The following is a 24,604-nucleotide window of genomic DNA, read 5'->3' on the forward strand; positions in this document are numbered from 1 at the left end:
TTGACTTCCTTCAGTCGTTAAAAAACCTACATTAAGAAAAATCGACAGAGAAGGCGGCAAGGTGGAAGTTGAACTGAAATCATAATTTTCCTGACTGAAAAAAAAAAGAAGAAAAAAAGAAAAGAAAAGATATAAAACTGAACTGACATTTTCCCCGACCCTTGATAAAGCCGGACGAAATGTATCAAATATCCAGCAATTATTTTTGAAGTCACAAAACAAGATTGATCTTATCTTTTACGAGATTTTCACCAGGAATCTCAGCAGACATCGACTTACTTGTACAAGATTTCTACTTATTCCAAACGTGCAACATGGCAGATCGTCTTCAGAGTGTTTAATTGAGGACTGATTCTGTCTTGGAGACTGGTTACACTTGTGCATACACAGAGAGAGACTGAAGAGCAGAACTAACTTGGTAAAGGGATAGAGACTTTGTTCGCTTCTTCCTTCTCGTCTCCAGTGTCGGGCGCCGCGCCACTTGAACTTCCACACCTACACCCCCAGGGGAGGGGAGATGGAGGAGTAAAACACCCTCAGCACAGCGACAAGACCTCTCCGGGCAGGAGGTGAAGGGGGGGTACTAACGACCCTTTCTCTATCTCTCACTATCCCCCGAAAAGTAAACGCTCCAGTTGAGTGCCTGTTCCTCCCCGTGTTCAAGTGTGGTGATTTGTCTGTGACGACACGGGCCACTGAAGGCCCCCGCCCCTCCCTCACTCCTTCCCTCCCTCCGCGGCTGTCCCAGGTAGTAGGGGGATCAGAGGAAAGAAAGAAAAACAGATGTTCCCTCGGGGCTCTGGCAACACCACCACAGCGGAACCTACGGCCCCCGCCACCCGTTTTACGACAGTGTACCCTGTCAGGCTGAGGCGACAGCTTTGATCCCGCCGTTCCAGCGTATTGTTTGTGACTGGAAGATGTGAATAAGTATCGTGTCGATTACAAATGAGATTAACTTTCGGGTGGTAAAAAAGAAAAAAAGAGAGAGAGTGGAGAACAAAAATTAAGGTTGGTTTGTAATGATCAGATGTTGTCTTTATTACATTTATTAAAAAAAAAAAAAAAATACTGGTGACTACTACAGCCGGCTTGGGTTTTTATGGGACTGCAGTTCAAAGGAGGAATCTAGAGCCATAAAGGTGTTTGAATGTTCTCATGTTGCGAGATTTGATGGGTTTTTTGTTTTAATTGTAAATTGACTGCTTCAGTATAAATCAAATCTTTGTGTAAATATTTTCTACAAATTGTTTGATAATCCTAGACTTGGCACCAGCTGTCAACCTCTCGCTGATAAAATAAAACAACAAAATATAATATATGGTTCGGCATAAAGGAAAGAAGAAACAAACAAAAAAAGGAAACAAAAACAAACTCCAGTCAGTTGAGACAGTTTTTGGATACAATGCCAAGACCTCATACAACGTGACCAATACCTTCGGGAAAAACACAACCACCACCAACAACAACAACAAAAACCCAAACAGCTCAAACCGCCGACCCCAACGACCACCCACCCCACGCACCAACCAGGTTCCTAAAGGAGGAGGAGGAGAGGACCTCCCTCAACACCACCAGCCGTCAAAATTCTGTCCTGTGAGTCCCGCCCTCAGGGAGGGGGGAGTTCCTCCCTGACCCTGCACCACTGGACGCCCCCCTGCACCGCCCCCGCGGCCCCCCACCCCATGGCGCCCTGGGACACCATGCTCCCCCCGGGGCCCCGGGGCTGCGAGGACCTGCGTTCGTCTCACGGCCACCCGGCCCAGAGGCTGCCCCCGGGGATGGACCTCGGGGCGGCCTACCGCTACCACCCGGGCCACCACCACCACGCCACCGCCGCCCTCAACATGGTGGACTTCTACCAATCGTGTAAGAGTGAGTACACGGCCAACGACCCGCACGGTCATTGCATCACTACAGGAACATATATGTTTTTTCATTGTTGTTTGGGGTTTTTTTAAGCTAATATCTGTTGTCGGTGAGGTTCGGAGAGCCTTAGTGTGTGTGTTAAGTGTTCGGGGTGTAGCACAAAAGAAAAAGAAAAAAAAATCGGTGCGCGCTCATGTGTGTGTGTGTGTGTGTGTGTGTAATATCATGTTCCGAGTGTACACACACTCTCGATTTCCCCCTCTCCCTACCTCTCTCAGAGTTAACAAACAAACAAACAAAATCATTCACGAAAACCACACGTATCGGTTCGATTAAAACCATGTCCACCATTTCAAGATTATCAATCCAAATGCGAACTTTATATTAACAGAAATTTATGCAATAGATAAAGCAACGATTTCAGCGATTTTTGTATTACTGCTGTTACTGATACTACTATCACTCCTACTACTCCTACTATATTCAGTATATTATTTGAGGGCTGATAATTTTTTCCACCGGTGATCATTTATTATTCGTTTTTGTATCATACAAAATCACATTGGTGTTCGTTTCTCATGGAACGGGGACATGGGCCTGAATGGAACTGTTTGCGATACATTTGTTTTATCTTCTCCACCCAGTCCAAACTAAATTTTACCTTCGGTTTAGTCTGAACTGAATTTTTGCTACGGAAAAGTTCCGTGCATTTGATCCGTTAAATTTCAGGGCGAAAGAGAAGAGTGTATCTGTTTGAATTCTTTTGGAGTCCAATAACAATGCTAATAATTATTTGAAATAAAAATTAAATGAAATAGATTATTATAATTATCATTATCATTATTGTTATCATTATTCATTTGTAATAAATAAATGAAATAAATGTAATAATAAATAATTTGTAATAATTCTAACAATAATGATAATAATAATTGTTATTTTACTTATTATCATTAATATTATTGTTATTACCATCTGCCTTATTATTATTTTGCTAATAAACACTTTGTTCTGTATCATCAACAACATGATAGCTATTATTATTAATGATGGTTTAAAGATACGATGTTTAGCCTGTGCATCGATATGAATGACAGGCTCTCAGACGAGTGATCAAAACCAATGCGGGTTATTTTCATTTCTGCGCGTTTTCTCTGTTGCCCGAAAATGATAGTTCTGGATTTTTTTTTTTATTATTACTCTCGTGTAATTATCATGATATGTACTTATTTATATTATTTGAAAACACACACACACACACACACACACACACCAGTGCACAGCGCAATGGTAAATAAGCAACGGCTAATAATGATGACAAAGCTTCATTAATTTAAATGAAATAAATTTGTGCTGTCTACTCCTTTTCATTGATGATTCGATCACTGGTTACAGGAAATTTTAGCAGCCGCTATCAGTTGGTTAATTAATTTGTGTAGTTTAATTTATTCGCCTCTACCACTGCAACATCTGTGGTGAAATGATATCATTTACCGAACCACTAACTAGCTTTTCCTTCGCATTGAGTTTGTTCGTGATGTGTTTTTCTTGGGCTCGTTCACTTTTGATTTGATTCTGCCTTCCTATTTCATAGTCTCCGTGTTTTCATTGTTTTGTTTTGTTTTACTTTATTGATTGTTTATTTATCTCTTTATTTATTCATTTATTTATTTATTTATTGTCCTTTTTTTCTTTTTCTCTTTTTTCACTTCACTTTGTTTTGTTTTGTTTTTAGTCAAGCTTTACAGGCCATTTTGCCTGTTGCATGATTCGTATTTTGTTATCTGTTTATGTTATTTATATTGCTTTGGATGGGTTTATTCCAAAGCATTTTCCCGTGTGCCTGTGTTTTGTACAGTTGGCCCCCGTTCACGTTCTTTCCTACATCGTTAGTGTGTGTGTGTGTGTGTTTCTTTTCCAATCCAAAACGGAACAATTCCACTATCAATGTGTTGCCATAATAAGAATGGTAATAATAATAACAACAATAATTGTTCTTGTTGTTGTTCTTGTTCTTCTTTTTATTATTATGATGATTTTTTGTTGTTGTTGTTGTTTTTGTTATTAATATGATTATTATCTTTGTTGTAAAAATATTGCTCTAGCATGTGCCGACAATTTGAACAGTTATGTTGTGTCCGAAGGAAGTCTTGTCAATGTTCCTTTACTAAAAGATGAGCTTTATTGAGATGTAATAATAATGATAACAATAAATAATAATAATAATGAGTGTCCTGCAACTGCAATTTTATTTTTCATACATATATAAATTATATATATATATATATTCAACAGCCGCGGCATGCAGAAAAATATAATAAATTTTATTTTGTTATTTTTCATTTTACCTTTTTCTTCTTTTTTTTCTTTTTTTTTTTTTTTTTTTTTTTTTTTTTTTGAGGCAACATGGGAATTAATTTTAGTCAATGTGTGCTTTTTTATTTAAGATTTTTAATGAAAAAGTGTTCCTTCCAACTTTATTTTACTCATTTACTATAACACATGACATCACACACACACACACACACACACACACACACACACACACACACATATATATATATATATTCTCTCACACACACACACACATATATATATATATAATATATATATATATATATATAAAGATATATATATATATGTGTGTGTGTGTGTGTGTATGTGTGTGTGTAATGATAATTATTATTATAATTATTATAATATTATGAACATTACTATACATACATACATACATACATACACACACGCGGGTGCGCGCGCACACACACACACACACACACACACACACACACACACACACATGAGGAGCACACACACTGGAGTCATAATTAATTTCCCCCCTGCTCCCCCCCCCCCCCCCCCCCCCCCCCCCCCCTGTCAGTAAGTAAAGGAGTACGCTCCCCACTCGCAGTTTTGAATATGATCGTTTCCGCCGCTTCATTCGTCAGTCTCATGTTCTCAACAAGGCCGTGGGAGAGGAGACTCTGACAAATGATGTCTTCACCCCCCAAACACAAGTTTGCATCTGTTTGCGAGGAGGAGGAAGGGGGGAGGGGCGAGGAGGAGGAGAGGGGTTAAGGGGGAATGAAGCAACAACGTCTCACTTACCAACGATAGAAGCTCGTGTTTACATGACACCCAAATTAACAAGGTTTGAGAGTGAGAGAGAGAGAGAGAGAGAGAGAGTGTGTGTGTGTGTGTTGTGTTGTGTTGTGTTGTGTTGTGTGTGTGTGTGTGTGTGATAGAAGTTCGTGTTCACATGACTCCAAATTAACAGGGTTTGAGAGAGAGAGAGAGTGTGTGTGTGTGTTGTGTTGTGGTGTGTGTGTGTGTGTGTGTGTGTGTGTGTGTGTGTGTGTGAAAACGTTTTGGGGTTGTTGTTTTTTGTTGTTGTTTTTTTCGTGCGGCCTTCAACACACTAGGAAGAAAAAAAATACTTAGAAAAAAGGACGGAGGGGTGGGGGGGGGGGGGGGAGTGAAGGGGAAGCTTTGCTCTCGGCTTTATGTTGACAGCTTTCCTTTTACATCCTCCACCCCCTAACCCTCCCTAAACCCCCCTCCCCCCCATTCCCCCCCACCTTCTCCTTTCCTCCCAAGCGAGAGGGGAGAGCAGAGAGAGAGAGAGAGAGAGAGAGAGAGTAGACTGGAGAGAAAATAAAAAGATGTAATGGTTTGCTTCCTATCTGTACGCCCCGTGTCGAGTGGTGGAGGGAATACAGGAGTGAGGGGTGTGGGGAGGGGAGGGGAGGAGGGTTTTGTGGGTTTTTTTTTCTTTTTTGTTTTTTGTTTTTTAGGGGCGGCTGGTCATGCGTTGCTTGTCAGCTAGAAGAGCAAGGGGTTGAAACCCTACCCCGACTCGCTTGGCCGACGACTCTCTCCCTCTCTCTCTCTCTATCTCTGTCTCTGTCGCTCTCTCTCTCTGTCTCTGTCTCTGTCTCTTTCTGTCTCTGTCTCTGTCTCTCTCTCTTCTCGTTGTGTGTGTGTGTGTGTTCGTTTGTCTGTGTGTGTGTGTGTGTGTGTGTGTGTGTGTGTGTGTGTGTGTGTGTGTGTTATGGGGGTGGGGATGGGGATGCAGATTGAGCAGCGAAAATGGGAACAGGAAGTAGGCTTCGCGTTAGTGTTTCAAACATTTTTTTTCCCACGTCAGTCTTGTTGTTGTTTTGTTTTGTGTTGTTGTTTTGTTTTGTGTTGTGTTTGTTGCTGTTGTTCTTGTTTTGTTTTGTGTTTGGAGGGGGGGGGTGAACGGGGAAGGGAGAAAGAAATACTATCATGACAGAATGAGAGCCAGTTTGCTTCCTGAAGAAGATTTTTGGATATTTCATAGAGACAGGCAGACATACAGACAGACAGAGATTACAAGAACAAAGTTTATGTCTAATTGAAATATATTTTCGAGAAACCGTGTTTTTGTTTGTGTGGGCATATTGTCAACAAAACAACAAAGAAGTTTGTCTTGTGGCAATGTATGTTTTGTAAAACTTTAGTTTCATATCTGAAACGAAATAAAGCATGTGATTACAGCTGCAGCTTTGAAAGTTAATTCATTCCTCACATAAAGATGGTAAAATGAAATGTTCTTTATTTATTATTTATGTTTATTTTTATTTACTAATATTTCCCCCTTTTTGTGTGCCTTTTTTAAAACGAAAAACATTTCCTTGACTGCACATGTACTCCCGATTTTCCGAGATTTTGGATGGTTTTCTGCATTATTTAGTCCTTTTTTTTTTGCACTGAGTGCTGTTTGTGTGTGAGTGTCTTACTCAAAGTATAACAATTGCAGTTAACAATTTTGCTTTTAGTCTGAGACAGAAAAAAAAGTTGAATAAATGAAACAATAAAGATAATGACACATGCATATAAATATAAGGAAGTTGATTTTTGTTGTGTTAAATGTTAGTCATGCTTTGTTAATCTTGTTTTGTTTTGTTTTTATTTATTTATTTATTTTTATTGTTGTTGTTGTTTTTTCCTTTCTTTCATTCATTCTTTCCGAATTTATTTCTTTCGGTCTTTCTTTCTTTCTTTCTTTGTTATTCATTTATTATACATTCTAAATTTGTTTATTTTATTTTAATCACATTGTTCTGTCAAAGACTATGGACCAAACACGGTAAAGAAGCAGACAAGTAATTACATTGATTTCAGTATTTGATCACACGTTTTGATTTATTTCATGATTTAATTGTTTTGCTGGTTCGTTGGTTTCTTTATTTATCATCTATTTATATGCTTATTCATTTTGTTTATTCATTTATTTGTTGGTTTGTTTATATGATTATCTATTTATTTGTCTATTTGTTTATTCTGTGTATTTATCCTGTGTATATTCTTTTATTAATTCATTATTCATATCACTCTACAAATCCCTCTCTTGCTCCATCCATCCATCCATCCATCTCTCTCTCTCTCTCTCTCTCTCTCTCTCTCCTGATATGTATGATACCCGGAGTATTGTTCCGCATGCAGACGTCAGTCTGACTGGCGCTGTGTGTGTGTGTGTGTGTGTGTGTGTGTGTGTGTGTGTGTGTTCACTCCCCAAGTGCATAAACACAGACACCATGATGGCGAAATTAAAAGCACACACACACACACACACACAGAGGGGGGGGGGGAGAGAGAGAGAGAGAGAGAGAGAGAGAGAGAGACGTCTTTCTTTTGCTGGTATCAAGTTACCGAGGCTGGAAAGGGAATGATAATATATCACCGTTGATTTCTGTATTCAGCTTTCTTCTTCTTCTTCTTCTTCTTCTCTTATTACTATTTCTTACAGGGACGGGGTGGTGGTGGTGGCTAGAGTTCTTGTCTAAATAAGATTAGACGTCAATGTTCATAATTATTATTTTGTTTATTCTTATTTTCATTTGGTATTAATTACTGTTGCTCTTTGTTTTATTAATTTATTTTATCTTCATTATGTCATGCAGCAGGTGATATGATTATATATACATATATATATATATATATATCCAGGGTATCAAAATTATTTTAACTGCAGTACTTACTGTACAGCTATGATACATAAGGGCAATCAGATATAATATCATCAAAAGTTTGGTTGGTTTTGTTTGTTTGTTTTTAATAATTAAGATTTTAAACAGAGTTTTAAAAAATTCTGTGAAGCATTACAATAAACCAGATTAAAGTACTTGATCCCTCAATTACCTCTCTTACAACGCGATAGTTGTATTGTGAGCATGGTACATAATTATTATATGCAAACCGAGGTGATCACTTCTTTTTCCCAACATTTGTTTTGAATCCCTTTTTTAATACGCTGTCTGGTTTTGCCTTTGTTTCTCGTTGTAATTTTCTTCTTCTTTTTCTTTTTTCTTTTTTTTTTTTTTTTTTTTTTTTTAACTTCGTGATCTGAGACACAAAAGTGCCGAACTCGATTTTTTGAATATTTATTTATTCATTCTCAAGTGTCAAGTTTTGCATAACAAAGCACAGTGTGCCAATGTAAACACCAACCTGGTCATTATTGTAATAATGCATCAGTCTCAGATGAGTGAGGATCAGTTCTGTCCCTCATAATGATGATAATGATAATTGTTTGTACATGATATTGTCTACACAATCTCGTCTGCCCCCCTTTACGGGGTAACATTGTTATTGTGACATTGCCGTAGAGGCTACATAATTATTGTCAGTGCGTTTTTGCATGATCTGTATCACATTACCATCTATATACATACCACTGTCTATTTCATTCTCTCTCTCTCTCAATATATATATATATATATATATATATATATATATATATATACATGTACACATGCACAGGCATACATGCACTGCATATTAGAGTTCCGGTTTTTTTTGTGAGGGGTTGGGGGGGGGGGGGGGTTCCATGTCTTGATACCAAACTTGAAAATAAAAATCCTTCCAGAAGCTCACAGAAATACCATGCCATTACACCTTTTTTTGCGATTTATTTGTGTGGATTATTGTGTGGTGATTATTAACACAGACATGCGCGAGTGTGCAATCTATATAATGATGAGAATTGTAATCAGTTGTTTACTAACCTGCTTCCCTTCACTCCATGATATGTTGTTTAGGTGAAGTGTTTCAGATAATTATCTCGTTTATCTTTGCCACAAGGCATTAAAATATATTGGTAATATAAACATGGATTCATTACGAAAAGAAGGGTAAACATTAAGTGTTACACATATTTCTAACTTCAGAAATAAGATGGAGGAAGTCACATGTAAAATTTAACGGGTAAACTTCAGTGTCACACATATAACTGACTTCGAAAAATAAAATGAAATAAAATAAAAAAAATAAAATAAAAAGCCATATGTAAATTTGAGACTGTGAAATATGTATTAGGTTTACGTCGGTGTTTTCATATTGCATTTCACTTACGAATTGTGCTGTTTAGGCCTTCCGTTACTTCCCATGGTGAAACTCTGCATTATTGACAAGCTTGTCTATTTGATGTCATTCATTGGTTCTGGAACTAAGGAGGCAGTTTCTGAGTGTCAAACTCCGCTCTCTCTCTCTCTCTCTCTCTCTCTCTCTCTCTCTCTGTCTGTCTCTCTGTCTCTCTCACTCTGTCTCTCTCTATCTCTCTCTCTCTCTCTCTTTGTCACACACACACACACACACACACACACACACATACACACACACACACACACAACACACACACACACACGCACACGCACACACACACTCTCTCTCTCTCTCTTTCTTCTTTTTTTTTCATTCATTCTTTATTCGCTCTCTCGTTCTTGTTTCTGTTGCAGCGATTGCTGCAGTCAGTGAATGTGTGTTGTTGTTTGTTGTGGGTGAAGGGTGAACTGAGAGAGAGGGAGAGAAAGGGAGTGTGTGTGTGTGTGTGTGTGTGTGTGTGTGTGTGTGTGTGTGTGTGTTCTTTTAGTCTCTTTGTTATTTCTTCCAGCGCTGTCCATTTACGCGCCTTATTTTAAACTCTCTTTCTTCCTGACCACCCTCCACCCTCCTCTCTCTCTCTCTCTCTCTCTCTCTCTTTCTCTTTCTCTCTCTCCCTCTCTCTCTCTCTCATTGTGTCTCGAAGAATTCCTTCAACGATCGCATTTGCAGCGTCTTTGTTTATATGAAATAAATTAACACACAAGCAAGAAGTAATTAAGTAAGTATGTAAGTAAATAGATAAATAATGATGACAATAAGTAAGATAAACTGTATGTGTTAAATGTATCATTCATATCACATCTCTTGGAGAAGCAGAAACATTATTTTCGGATGCGGGACGAAAACTGTTTTCTATCCGTCAACATCCTCATCCTTGCCTTCATGTGCATAGTTCTTGTGTGCGTTTATGACGATAATAACATCATTAAAAGTTATCATCATCATCATCATTATCAAAATTTTAAAAAAATCAGGATGATGAAAACTGTCGGATTAATGACGACAACGACGACGATGATGATGATAAAATGATAATCATCATCATCATCATCATCATCATGCCGATAACTGTTATCATCATCATAACCATCATCATGAATAATCAATCATTATCACCACCACAACTACACACCACAGAGCAGCGGGGTCGGGTCCCCTCACAGTCATCAGTGGCATCATTATTATACCCACTGATGTACAACACTCACTAACCGTTTTGCTATCCCCAGCCACACATGCCCCCTCATCCCCCCCCCCCCCCGCCCCCTCTCCCCCCCCCCCCACCCACCCACCCCTCCCCCCAAAAAAAATTACAGACAATTGTTATCAAGCCGATGATCGAACTCCTGGGCTAGGCAGAGAGGACAGCAGGAGCGCCACAAACGCCAGCAGAGACCACTAGTGCCTCCAGAGCCGCAATCAGAGATTGTTTGAGAACAAGCCTCCAGCTAGTCGCTGTGGTACGGGGGTCTATCTCGCTCCGAGAGAGAGGGAGAGAGAAAGAGAGAGGGGGAGAGAGATAGAGGGGGAGAGAGAGACAATTTGGTTATTAATCGCTTTCGGAGCGACGTCCCCCTCGAGTGCTCTAAATCATCAGCACTGCCGATAGCCACTGACACTTTAGTGTTGAAGCAAGGGTTACTTGATACCCTGGGCAATATTGCCACCACTGTTTTCCTCGTTTGGGAGGAGGGAGGGGCGAAGGGGGGTGTGGGGTGGGCGAGGGGTTGGGGGATAGAGAAGGGGGTGGTGGGGGTGGGGAGGGATTGGAACTTCAGCCTTCTACACCCTTCCCCCCACATCCCACCCACCACCACTGTCATAACCCTGGCCTAGCTTTGATATTAAAAATCACACACACACGCACGCACGCACGCACGTACACACACACACACACACACACACACACACACACACACACACACACACACAACACAAAACAAAAACAAACAAACAAACAAACAAACAAAACAAGGGATGAAAAAACAATCGACGTCGTTGTTGTAATATCAGAGTTTGCTGCCATGGTCGTTTACGTTCTGAGAGAGAAACCAGAGTGTTGTTGTGTGTGTGCTCTGAAAATGGTGTTTCCTTGTTTGTATAGGCAAGTAAGATAGTTGTTTGATGGTTGTTTGATTAATCTTCCGTGGCGTGTTCCTGCTTCATTTCGTTTTCAGCTGGGCCTGGATGTCATTGTCTTTGTTGTCCTCTCTGTATGTTGGTGTTGGGGTTCGGCTCTTTGTGTCCATAACCCCGGTGATTTTTTTTTTTTTTTTAACTAATGGACTGTGTCTGTAACAAAGAGATACAGAGGGTGAAGAGAGATCCACAGAAAATGGACACAAAGGGGAGGGGGAGAGAGAGAGTGTGTGTGTGGTGTGTGTGTGTGTGTGTGTGTATGTGTGTGCGTGCGTGTGCGCGCGCGCGCGCGTGTGTGTGTGTGTGTGTGTGTGTTTGGCCGTAGTAAAAACTTCGGCGAATTGGTTTGGGCAAGGCATTTTTTTTTTTTAATGTTCGCACAACATGGCTTCATCTAGTTTTATTTATTGAATTTTGTTCATCAGTACGGATGAATGTAGCCGTGGTTAGAACTTCTGACACTTATTGCTCAAAGTCTTCTTTTCTTTTTTTTTAAACACCAGAACTATTTTTCATGTGTCCTGGTTGCAGCCACTTCTGTGAACCTGCTTGTTGTGCTCGGTTAATTAATTACTGTAATTGCTAACACTTCATTTTCTTTTATTGAATAGGAACATTTGTTTAATCCCACTGTAAGATGAAGACCAAGAAAAGAAGTGCCTGCTAATGCCGCTGACCAAAGAAGAGAACATTTATAAAATAAAATAGAATAAAATAAACAGAAACAAAACACAAATTAAAAAACAAAAAAGTTTCCGACAAGGGAACTTTGTCACCCTTTATTAGTCATCATAATGGCAATGCCAGTTGTTTTACTCCTTGTAAGTATTCATTGTTCTTTTCGTCGGGAGTTGAAGAAAGAAGGAAACAAAGAAAAATATTTTCTTCTTAGAATTAAAAAAAAAATAGTATGGATATACAACTATTTATTCTTGAAATAATGAAACTATTCTTCGAAATCGCTAGCGTATCGACGTGTAATGCTTGTATTATAGCTTTGATTTCTTTGTAAAAAAAAAAAAGTAAACAATGTTGTAAATTCTTTTATTTCTTTTAAGCACATTTATTTCCAAAACATTTTTTTTAAACGACTGTCATCTGAATTAGCTAGCGTATGACTTGCAGTGCTTTTATGGTTGCTTTGATTTCTTTTGAACAACAATACAAACGATGATTTTGATTCATTTGAAAAACAACAACAACAACAACAACAAAATGTATTTTAAAATCATAACGCTGTCGTTCGAATTTGCTAGCGTGTTAACGCAGCCCGATGACAAGTCTTGGTTTCTGTTGAAAAATTTGATGTCATCTGGTTCCAACCATATCATGTTGATGTCACGTGGTATCGGTACCTGCAACCTGATAGAACACCAGAGAGTTTTGGGAGGAAGTGGCAGCATGTCTCTTGTCAAAACGAACAGAAGGTTGATGTTTGTAATTGATTATTGTGTCACAGAGAAGCCGCCGCGCGTCCTAATACTGTTCTCATTCTTGTTCATAAATGAAAAGATAAAAATCAACCAACAAATTATTTGATTAAATAATAATTAATGTTTACACCAAAGTAAATAAATATATAACTACAAAAAATAAATACACAAACGTACACACAAATATTTAGATTTAATGATCAGTAAATACTGTGCTTTTTTCTTCTTCTTCTTCTTCTTCTTCTGCTTATAATTATTATTTCGTTGTTGTTGTTGTTGCTGCTGCTGCCAGAAGAATTAACGATTTTTTTTTTTTAATGTTAGAGATTTCAAAAGTACAGTTTATTATGATTTCATCCCCAGTAGAAATTTATGGTGCTCTAGCAACCCAGCTCATTTCATGCAAAGTTATCCAGAATGCAGTTCAGCGATCACATAAGCCGGTTCGATATTGATATTAAACGTTGACAAGGAGACTATACGTATACAACGTGTTTGAAAACATAAAGTAATAATAATAATAATAGTAATGATGATAATGATGATAATAACAGTGATAATAATGATAGCAATTTTTGAAAATGGAAATCAACTATTACTGAGAATAGATAATAATACAAATATTTATATTTATGGCATACTGAGTATATCCGATATAATATAACGAAGGTATTTACATCAGGCGATTGCTGGCCTTGTCTGCCTTGTATTGCAGAGGCTGCAACCGATGTTATTCTCTTTACTTTCTTTCTGTTTTTTTTTGTTGTTTTTTCATCATTTTTTTTATATTTTTTATACGAAACATGAAATAATATGTTCCTTGAAGCTTATTATTTGTCCCACACACGTTTTCAACGCTCGACTGACTGGGTGAAAGCATTTAAACTTGTGCTGGCATCCTATTTCCATACTGATAAGTGGGAGCAGATTTCTTTGTTTTGATATGAAGCGGGTGTGTGGGGGGGAGGGGGAGGGGGTGTAGGGAGAGATTGGGTGCGGCAGAGAGTGAGAGGGTGGTGGTGGGAAGGGTGGTGGTGGTGGTGGTGGTGGTAAGGGCAGAACAAACTGCTTTGTTTCATCATATAAACCAAACAAAGAAGCCGCCAATAAAGAGAAATTATACTCTCCCCGAAATCAGCAGCATCAAAGAGAGAAAGATTTCACTGAGATAAACACTGACATCCGCCTATCAAAAGAACTCACAGGCTAAAATAGAGCACTGGGGTTGGGAAGAGGTGAGGGGGGGGGGATAAAAAACAAAACAAAATCCCCACTTTCATATATATATATATAATGTGTGTGTGTGTGTGTGTGTGCGCGCGCGCGTTCTAATACTATGCTAAAGCTATCGACAGCTTGCAGCCCCCACCCCCACCCCTCACACTCGCTTCCTCCTTCCTCTCCTCACACACACACACACACACACACACACACATAAAAAAAAATCCGGACATCAAATTGAGCAGCCGAAAGGGACAACAACAACAATCACCATCTTGTAAAACGACAAATCACGGGCTTGTGGGGACCTCATCAAAAATCACTGACGATGATGTACACACACACACACACACACACACACACACACACCACACACACACACACCACACACACACACACACACACACACACACACACACACACACACACAGAGAGAGGAGGGGGGCACAGTAGCTGTGGTGGGAGAGTGAAAGGATGTTCTAAAGGTGGTCCCGTCAAAAAATATTTTAAAAATCCTTTTTTTTTTTCTTTAATACCTCTCTACTTTTTTTCTCTTCCAACCACTGCCAGGGCTTGCTGGCTTGCTTGCTTGCTTGCTTTCTTGCGTGGGTTAGTAATAAGACGGCAACGCGACAAGGAAACAGGGGGCGCGGAGGGAAAGGCAGTGGTGTAAAAAGACACTCAAGTGGCCTCTTTACCTCCGTTTGAATAGCCAACCCTCCAGTCCTTGTTCACACCTGCCTGGAGATTTTTTTTTATGTACAGAGAGAAAGAGAGAGAGAAGCGGGGGTGGAGATGGGAGTGGGGTGGGGTGAGAGAGCGAGAAAGAAAGAGGGACAAGGGGCGAGAGATCGAGAGAGGGAGAGAGAGTTATGAACTGAGAAAGAAAGAGAATTATGAACCTCTTAGAGAGAGAGAGAATTATGAACTGAGAGAGAGAGAGAGAGAGTGTGTGTGTGTGTGTGTGTGTGTGTGTGTGTGTGTGTGTGTGTGTGTGTGTGTGTGTGTGTTATGAACTGAGAGAGAGAAAAAAATTATGAACTGAGAAAGAGAGAGAGAAAAAAAAAAAAGAAGAAATCATGAGCTGAAAGAAGGGGGCGGGTAGAACTCTGTACTGACATGGCGATCACACTATATTGCCTTCTCTTTTTTTTTCTTCTTTTTTTTTCTTTTTCTTTTTTTCAAAACACGGAGCTTCAAGTTGTGCTTGTACTTCTTGTTGTTCTCGCCAGAGAGAGAGAGAGAGAGAGAGATACGAGGGGAAGAGGGCTGATGTTGTGTGTGTGTTTATGTGGGGGAGTGGGAGTAGGGTTGCAGGTTTTGTTGTTGTTTTTAAGGAGAAGGAAAAAAAGAGAGGGTGCGAGTAGGAGTCGCGAGTTTGGGTGTGTGTGTTTTTTGTTGTTGTTTTTTTGTTGTTGTTTTTTTTGTTTGTTTGTTTGTTTGCTTGATGTTCTGTTTTTTCCTCCAGAGTCAGCCCTATTGACAAGCAGTGATTCGCGTCAAGACACTTGTATGAAGATCGTTTGCTCTTCACTTCATTTTTGGGTCGCGTCTCCCAAGCAAAGAATACGGAGCTGTGTACTTGCATTCTGTAAACTATTTACACGCACGGTGTGCCAAACGCTAATCACTGTCCCTTCCTAGCCCCCTCCCCCCATCCCTACCCCACCCCTTCTCGCAACAAGGAAGGTCATGCTTTCAATTTCATTTCTACTGCAATGGTGAAGTGGGGAGAAGGGCGGGGGGTCTGGGGGTGGGAGGAAGCAAAAGGGGGATGGGTGATAAACTGATGGAAGGTGTTGTACATTGTTTTGTTGGTGTAATCGCTGACATGATATACATGCAAAGCGTTTTATCACAAATATCATAAAAAAAGGAGCACAATGCCTAAGAAGGCTACATATTATGAATGAACACACACACACACACACACACACACACACACACACATGTAAATATATATATAAAAGACTGTAACTGACGACAGACTATTTGACCTTGTGGTTTGGTTGATTGGTTTATAAAGTCTGTTCGTACGAGGTGGTGATGTTTTTTCAGTTGATTCTTATTCAGGTGTATGAATCAAAAGGGAATCATTGACGTTTGCCAGAGTGATTTTCATGGTAAAGCGACTCTGGAGAAAGAGAATAAGTATGTAAGTAAGTAAATAAATAGATAGTGGATGAATAAGTTAATAGATAAATAAATGAATAAATGAAACGAATAAAAAGAAAAGAATAAGTATGAAAACAGATAAATAAATAAATAAATGTTCATCTTATCAGTAGGGTGATGTATGTTTGCGGTTATTGTATGTGTCAACTTGGCATTCTAAGCTTTTTTTCTTCTTTTTTTTCTCTTTAGTGTTTTCATTATGAATGACTTTGATTGTAGTATGTAGCTTATAAGTAACATGCACCACAAAATGAATTTCTCGTTTTGGGTTTGGTTGTTTTTTTGTTTTTGTTTTTTTGTTGTTGTTGTTGTTTGTTGTTTTTAATTAATCATTCTGTATAGTGTATTCTGCAAATAATCGCATACACAGTCGCCCCACGTAAGTTTGCGCGGCTCATGATATATCATATCAGGGCATAGACGATTTCCTCCACCCTTCCTTCTCTTTCCCCCTCCCCCGCCTTGACACCCCCACCCCCTCCCCTTCCGATCCCTCACCCACACACATCCCAGCCTCCCGCTGCTGTCTGCAGTCGAGAATTGCAGAATAATAATAATATGAAGCAGCTTGTCACACTCACTCCGCTTCTGCAATGCGGTGAAGTTCGTCCGGATTATTAGTCTTTCGTTCTGTCATATAAAAAAAAAAGGAGTAAAAGAAATAGAAAAAGAATTTTTTTTAAAAAGAAAAGACTAATGAAAAGATGGAAAAAAAACCCGGAGTTATTGCTCTGTGCATTCAGCCCCATTGTATGCACGTTGACAGTGTTATTTACGGGGTCTTTGTTATCATTGGGAGAGGGTGATTTTCCTGGGGTTTTTTTCTTTTTTCTTTCTTTCTTTCTTTCTTTCTTTCTTTCCGTCCAGGATAGAAGTTAACGCATATTATATGCTCCACGCAAAAGCTGATCAGAAGAGAAGAGAATAGATTTTCTTTTTCTTTTCTTTTTGTCCTTCATATTTTTAATTCTTATCCTGGTCCTCATCTCTTGTCTCCCGCCCACTACCCTCTATTTCTTTTCTTTTTTTTCTTCTTTTTTTTCTTTTTTTTAATGAATTACCAGGAAAACAACTTTTTAGGTTCTAGCTATCGCCATAACGTCTGCGAAGGCTGGGAAGTCCGAATTCGAGACAGCTTTCCTTGAGTGTATCATCGCTGGGAGTGTGATGAATTTTATTCTCGTGAAACCTTAAGGTTTATAAGACAGAGGCGCGCGCGCACACACACACACACACAGACACACACACACACACACACACACACACACACACACAATGAAATTATCACATTGAAATTGATAATAATCGTCATGTATCGGTAAAGCATTCCAACACAGAATTCTTCAGCAGTGTTTGAATGAACATCGCTTGCTGTAACTTTGAATTAACTTGACTGTGAGTATAAAATCCTAGGTTGTGTGTGGGTGGATGCTGTGGAACTTCGTGCTCTTCTTTAATCATTTGATTGATTTGTTATTTGGTTAATTAATTGGTTACCTGTTTGTTATTGTTGGGTAATTCGTTGTTTGTTATTGCTGGTATGTATAAAGTTTGTTTCTTGTTAAATTTTCGTCTTCTTTTATTTCATCATTATCGATGTTGGGTTTATGTGTACGTGTTTGTTTTTGTTTTTGTTGAAAATGTTCCTCTTCTTCTTTTATGTTATCATCATCGAATTTCTGTTCACGTGTGCGTGTTTGTTTGTTTGTTTGTTTTTGTTGTGTTTTTGTTTTGATTTTGTTTTTTTGGTGGTGGTATTTTGTTGTTTTTTCTAATCTAGTTATGATTTCCGGGCTGTTTTGTCAGTTAAAGCGCTACGTTCCGACATTGTTATTTGAAAGATGACGGAGTCCATAAAAGACGCGTCATTTGATGATGTTTTTTGTTTTGTTTTGTTTTGTTTTGTTGTTGTTGGGGGTTTTTTGTTTTGTTTTTTGGTGGGGGTTTTTGTTTTTTTGTTTTGGTTTTTTGTTTCTTGTTGATTTTTTCTTTTTTTGGTTGTTCAGTTTTTAGGGTGGGGGGTTAGGGGTGAAAGTTTAATGTGTGTGTGTGTGTGTAAGTGTGTGTGCGCGTGCGTGCGTGCGTGCGTGCGCGCGCCCACAATCGTGTGCAATAGTTAAATCCCATGACTCATAATCACGTGTAATATAATTATTCGACATCATAATCAAAACCGCACGGGAATACCAGATGGAAAAAAAGAACCCACCAATTAAAAAGAGATCGAGAGGGTTAAACAAACAAGCAAGCACGCAGCACGCAGCACACACACACACACACACACACACACACAAACCACCTACACCACTCCCCCATCACCCACGCCCCTTCACCCCAACTCCCACACACGTACATACATACCAAAAACAAAACGCTTGTGTGATCCACATAGCTCAGATGTTAAAGCGTGTGTGTACACTAACTCGACCTCCGAAGAAGGGTCTCAATTACTAGGAGGGGAGGGACATGGGGGTGGGGAATGGTGAGGGGTGGGGTTGGGGGGGTGGGACGGGTACAGGATCTGCCGGGGCGGTGTCACCCCTCCACCTGACCCCGCTCTCCTCTCTACCCGGCTATTTTAGCCTGACCTCGAGGTCCGCTCACGCAAAGAGAGGGCAGGGCAGAATGGAAAAGAGAGCTGGAGGGGGTGGAAGGGGTATCTGGAGGGGGGAGGGGTGGGATTTCACCCACCACCACCACCACCACCAAGTGCACACAGCTGACGGTGGAAGGGGTACGTTGGCTGTCTGTTGGAGCCAATGGCAACAGCACAGAGCCAAGTCGCGTGGCCCTGTGGCCCCTGTGCCCCCTGTAACTAGCGGGTTGCACGAGCTTTCCGAGTTTGTTGGGTGTATATACCCTGTGGGTCTTTTGATCCCAGAACCCCACCCCACCCTACCCCACCCTACACCAACCGAAACCAAGCCATCCGCACTCCCACCCCACCCTCAGTCCTCTGTCTCTTCTCTCTCTCTCTCTCTCCTCTCCATTCTTTGAATTATACTCACGCCAGCTCTTTGCGCGTGTGTGTTTGTATTGTATGTGTGTGCATGTGTATGTGTGTGTGTGTGTGTGTGTGTCGTTCTCTTAGTCTCTCTGTCTGTCTCTCCCCCCCCCCCTTCTTGTGTCAGTCTTTATTTGTATGTGTTTTCTTCTTCCTTTCTGTGCATGTCTCCCTTTTCTCAGGCGACACGCACTTGCTCCTGCACACAACACAGGCACACGTCGTGTTAGCAGTACTTGCAAGGAGACCAGTTGCTTTTGCGCATCTGCACACCCAAGAACGTACGTTCGCTGGTCCCTCTTATCTTGCACACACACACACAGAGAGAGCACGCGCGCTCTCGAACAGTCTTATTCTTTCCACTCCCTTCACCCCTTCTCGTTTCTCCGTCCAATAACTTGGGAGTTGTTTTCAATCAGCCCCGTTCGGTTCCTCTTCGACCTGTGACCCCCAACCTTTCCCCTGTGACCCCAGGACCCTAAGTGCCAGTTTGCATGCGCCGCGACCACCGACACAACATACGCCCCCCCCACACACACACACACACCCCACACCCCCCCCGACCCCACCGAGTCCTCACCTCACTCCATCCCCCACCCAACCTCTGTGTTCCTAGTGCCCCCCCCCCTTCTCCCTCCTCCTCCTCCCCTCCCCGTTCCCCTGGGGTCCACCTTTCTGTGGGCTTCGTTTCAAATGCATCACCGTATGTGATTGGGAATCCGGGTTTAGCAGATCTGGCTGATAACGTTGGATGGCAAGGCCTGTCTGTCTGTCTGTCTGCCTGTCTGTCTGTTTGTCTGTCCGGACGTGCGATTCTGGCTGGAAGTCCTTGTGAATAGATTGGATTTTTGCTGTGTGTTGTGTGTGTGGGGGGGGGGGGTATGGAGGGGGGTAGATGAGGGGTGGGGGTTGGTGGGTGCAGTGTGTGTGTGTGTGTGTGTGTGTGTGTGTGTGTTGCACGTCTCTATGGTATTGAACGTTTTATTTCTGACGTCTTGTGATGGTCCACATGGAACGTTCAAACTCTAAATGAATTAACTAGCGATATATGCATACGTTTGTTATCGCTCAAGTGTGTGTGTGTGTGTGTGTGTGTGTGTGTGTGTGTGTGTGTGTGTGTGTGTGTGTGTGTGTTTAAGACTTAGTATATCGAAAGCTGTAATTTGCCTTGTTCTGTTTTTAATTGAAAGCTTTAAACCAATTAAGCTGATGATACTTCTCGTTAACTGGTTTACTGTTCATACATTATCTCTCTCCACTATTCTCATTTCGGTGTCTATGGCCACCAGCGGCGTGGTAATTAGTTCTACACACACACACACACCCTCTTAATTTCTTCCTTGAAATGTATGAGAAAGGGCGATTCGAATCAGTGAACACGAATGATACTCTTGCCTTCTCACTTCCCAAGCCAAACCGGCTTTTTTTATGTTGTTGTTGTTTGTATGGTGGCAATGTCTTTTTTTCCTGCTTGTATGGTGGCAGTGTCTGTTTTTCTCTTCTCTCCTATTTTTCCACTATTTTTCACAGAAATGTAGAAGGTAGAGGTGTTGGGGGTGGGGAGGGGGTAGTTTGTTTTGTTTTTTCGTAGCTCCCAGTGAAGTTTGATTTTTTTTTTATGTAGGTAAAGAGATGGAGTGGATGGTTTGATAAGATAGACATACAGGAATCCATCGTTCGTGCCGATGATTTTTCATCGGCAATTGATGGTCGTGAAGACGGGCGCCATAGCCGAATGGTTAAAGCGTTGGACTTTCGATCTGAGGGTCCCGGGTTCGAATCATGGTGACGGCGCCTGGTGGGTAAAGGGTGGAGATTTTTACGATCTCCCAGGTCAACATATGTGCAGACGTGCCAGTGCCTGAACCCCCTTCGTGTGTATACGCAAGCATAAGATCAAATACGCACGTTAAAGATCAAGTAATCCATGTCAGCGTTCGGTGGGTTATGGAAACATGAACATACCCAGCATGCACACCCCCGAAAGCGGAGTATGGCTGCCTACATGGCGGGGTAAAAACGGTCATACACGTAAAAAGCCCACTCGCGTATACGAGTGAACGTGGGAGTTGAAGCCCACGAACGCAGAAGAAGAAGAAGAAGATGGTCGTGAAGAGTTGCTGTCCGAGTTCTGTATGATTATCTGACTATTTTTCATTGATTTATTTATCTGTACCATCTGTATTTGTTTTCACAACACCACCGTGATGAAACCCGGTTTCCACAAAGTCGCACAGCTCTTTTCTCCCACCCTTACCTTCCAATTCCATATCCGTGTTGATTCTGACTGGTCTATTTCTTGGCGAGATAAAATGCGGCAGGTCAAAGTGGTTGGCTGGAGCGAACTGTTTTGTGTATGGGCCTGTATAAGAAATGAAAAAGAAAAAAAAACCCACCCATAATTACAGTGGGAGAGGTATGTTAATAGCGGCAGAGGAAAACTCCCGGTCTGTTTTGATGGCTCTTGTGTGGTGTTATCTCTCATGCCAAGTCTAATGGAAGGTGGACTGTACGGGGTTTTTTTTCCCAAGAGAGAGTTTTCCTCGTACAAATCGCCCCTCCCCTCCTCCTCTCCCCCCACGCTCGCCCCTCTTCCCCCTCCCCTCCCTCCCCCCTCCTTTTTTTTTTATTTAACCGTTTTGGGGGGGACGTATGTCTCCCTTTGTCGACCCAGGGGGGAGCTTTTTGTGGGCTGTATAGGTGGGAAAATGCACGCTACGATGACTGTGAAAGAAGGACGACCTGTATGCTGCATAGCCTGAGAAAGAGTTCAAAGGAGGGAGAGCAAAGGGGAGCTTGACACCAGTAGAGATGGGCTCGGTTTGTGTTCGTGTGTGAGAGAGAGAGGATGGGGAGGGGGGGGGGCAGAGATAGATAGAGAGGCTGAGGAGAGATAAGCGTAAGAGCGCACTTAAAATAAAAGCCTCTCTCTCTCTCTCTCTCTCTCTCTTGCGTCAAACCAGTGCACCCGAAGGTTGAGTGTACCCCCTTCTTTCTGCCTCATCCACCCTAGTACCCACCCACCCACACCACCCCACCCCACCCCCAACCACCTCCATCAAGCCACTCGTCGTCTCAGTTCTTTCGTGCATCATCTCTTCAACCGACACTCGATATTTCACGTTCTCAACCTCAGATGATGCACTCCAAGCATCTCCACCCCCACCCCCACTCCCTACCCCACTCCTCCACCCTCCCACTTCTTCAGTTCGAACCCAATACGTCTTTGTTGAGTCGCCTTGCGTGTCCCTCCTTCATAAAGCAGACCCATTCGGGGTAGCCGCTATAAATGCCACGCTAGGGCGACTCGGGTAGCAGCGGTGGTTATAGAAGAGTGATTTTTGCCGTGTCCTTCCCCGCAACTTCTTGGGACTGTCCCGAACTGGACTCATCGTGTAGTAGAGTTTCGAGTCGAGTGGAGTCTTAACTTGGTGATGCGGAGAGGTTGAGAGGTGCTCTATACTGTGTGTGGTGAACTGCGCAACGAGGTTGAACCAACTTGGTGGTGGTGTTTGTGTTTGGGAGAAAAAAAACGTGCTGATTTATTTATAAGGCAGTTATTTATTGTGCTCGAGAGAAAAAAACGTGCTGATTTATTTAAGGCAGTTATTTATTATTATTGTTGTTGTTATTACTATCATCGATTTATTTATTTATTTATTATTTCCACCCCCTTTTCAAATTCCCGTTTATATCTTTTGTTGCTAATATTATTATTATTATTATTTCAGCAGCCAGCGATTGGATGTGAACAATAGTTTCATCTTGACTTCCTTGTCTGATTTCAGCTTTCACGGTCTGTGCTGTACTTTTTTTCTTTTCTTTGTTAATACGTAATGCTGTTGTTGAAACTTACATCACCTCAGCGTGGTTGCCTTTCAATTTTCGCTTTGTCAAACTCAGTCTTGGCCAGGAAAATGGTTTTGTTTCTGTGAAATGGAGTTATTTTGGAATGCTATCAAACTCAAAGGTAAGCGGACACGTTTCGCTGAGAAAATTCTGTCGTGTTTGCATGAAAACGTTTGTTGATGAGAAATACCACGGGATCAAAAACTGTACGAAAACAGTTTCTACATGTAGCAACTGTGCGGAGTACTTGTGTCAGTAGGGTTTTGACAAGTAGGGTTTGACTTGTCAACACCAAAATAAATGAAAAAAAAAAAGCTTTCACGGCAAAACAGCACCTATTTAAAAGAAACTAAAGCTCCATCATTTTGGGCCAAAACTTTCTTCCCTCTTGCTTCCTCCCCCTTAACTCTGTGAAGAGTCATTGGGGCGCCGCACAGAAGAACTGTTCACCAGATTCCTCCTCCAGAACTGTCGGTTGTGTGTCATAAAGCCTGGGTCTCCGCTTTTTTTTTTTTTTTTTTTTTTCTAATGCTACCAAAGTCATAATGCCATCGTCTGAGTGACTGTCCGCGCGGCTTGATTGATGTGCTGCAAGTGTTCCAAGCGAAGACAGGACTGTGGTGGAGTAGAGCATTCAGCAGCAACGTCGTCGGAGCGGCGCCGGACGATGACAATGTTCTGGGATCACGACACGGGCGGCCCGTGGGCCACCGCCCCCTTCTCCTCCCCCTTCCCCTTCCACCCCCACCCGACGTCTTCCCCGGTCCACCCTCCCCCTCCGCACGCCCACCCGCTGGTCTCCCAGCAGCATCGTCTCCACCACCCCTCTCACCATCACCACCACCACCATCATCATCCTCATCCGTCTCGACAGCACGTGCTGTCGTCGCACGGAGGTGTGGGCACCTCTTCTCCCTATGACTATGATCCGTTTCAAGGTATATGATCATTGAGCCCCCCTGACTCCTCCGTCTCCCCCCCCCCCCCCACCCCCCTTCTCCTCAAAAGAGCACACAACACTACCACTGCCGTCATACATTCGTTTTTCTATATGTTATCATTAATGCAAATATATTCAGTCGCTGAGGGGAAATATGGGCATATCAGAGACATTAAAGCAGTGGCGACTTACTTTTTATTATTTGTTTGTTTTGTCGGAAGACAGTGTCTCCTCCCTAAAATAAATATACCACAGTATTCTTAGACGGATAAAATGGTGTTGAATAGGGGGGATTACGTGTATGGGTGCTGAGGAAAGTGTGTAATCGTTATTTTATTCATATCGGCACACAGGAATCCGTTTGGGAATAGGTCGTTGTGGGTGTGTGAGATCCAGAATGTGCTAGTGGATTGTAAGATGATTAAGTATTCTGACTAAACCCGGATAGCGACACTGCCGTCAACTGTTGTTAACGGGTGTAAATGCTTGTTGAGACATTAACTCTCTTTCCAAGGTATAAAAGAAGAGAAAAACTTATAGGTTTCTCTCATACTTTGTCCATTTCTT

At 41.5% G+C, this 24,604-nt stretch overlaps 1 protein-coding gene across 5 annotated transcripts in view; it reads left to right on the forward strand.

Annotated features, from left to right (window-relative positions):
* LOC143284969 (paired box protein Pax-2a-like) overlaps positions 1–24,604 on the forward strand; it is a 308,750-nt gene that overhangs the window by 216,473 nt on the left and 67,673 nt on the right. The window contains exon 1 of one of the 5 annotated variants that reach the window (XM_076592145.1): positions 1,081–1,875. The exons of 3 other annotated variants lie outside the window; for them this stretch is intronic. In XM_076592145.1, the coding sequence (XP_076448260.1) occupies positions 1,686–1,875 (190 nt within the window). In that variant the 5' untranslated portion in view covers positions 1,081–1,685. Of the gene's footprint in view, positions 1–1,080; positions 1,876–24,604 lie in introns of those variants that run through there. One more of the 5 variants, XM_076592152.1, reaches the window with a different exon arrangement.

The sequence above is a fragment of the Babylonia areolata genome, chromosome 1, assembly GCF_041734735.1.
Source record: "Babylonia areolata isolate BAREFJ2019XMU chromosome 1, ASM4173473v1, whole genome shotgun sequence".
Taxonomy (NCBI): domain Eukaryota; kingdom Metazoa; phylum Mollusca; class Gastropoda; order Neogastropoda; family Buccinidae; genus Babylonia; species Babylonia areolata.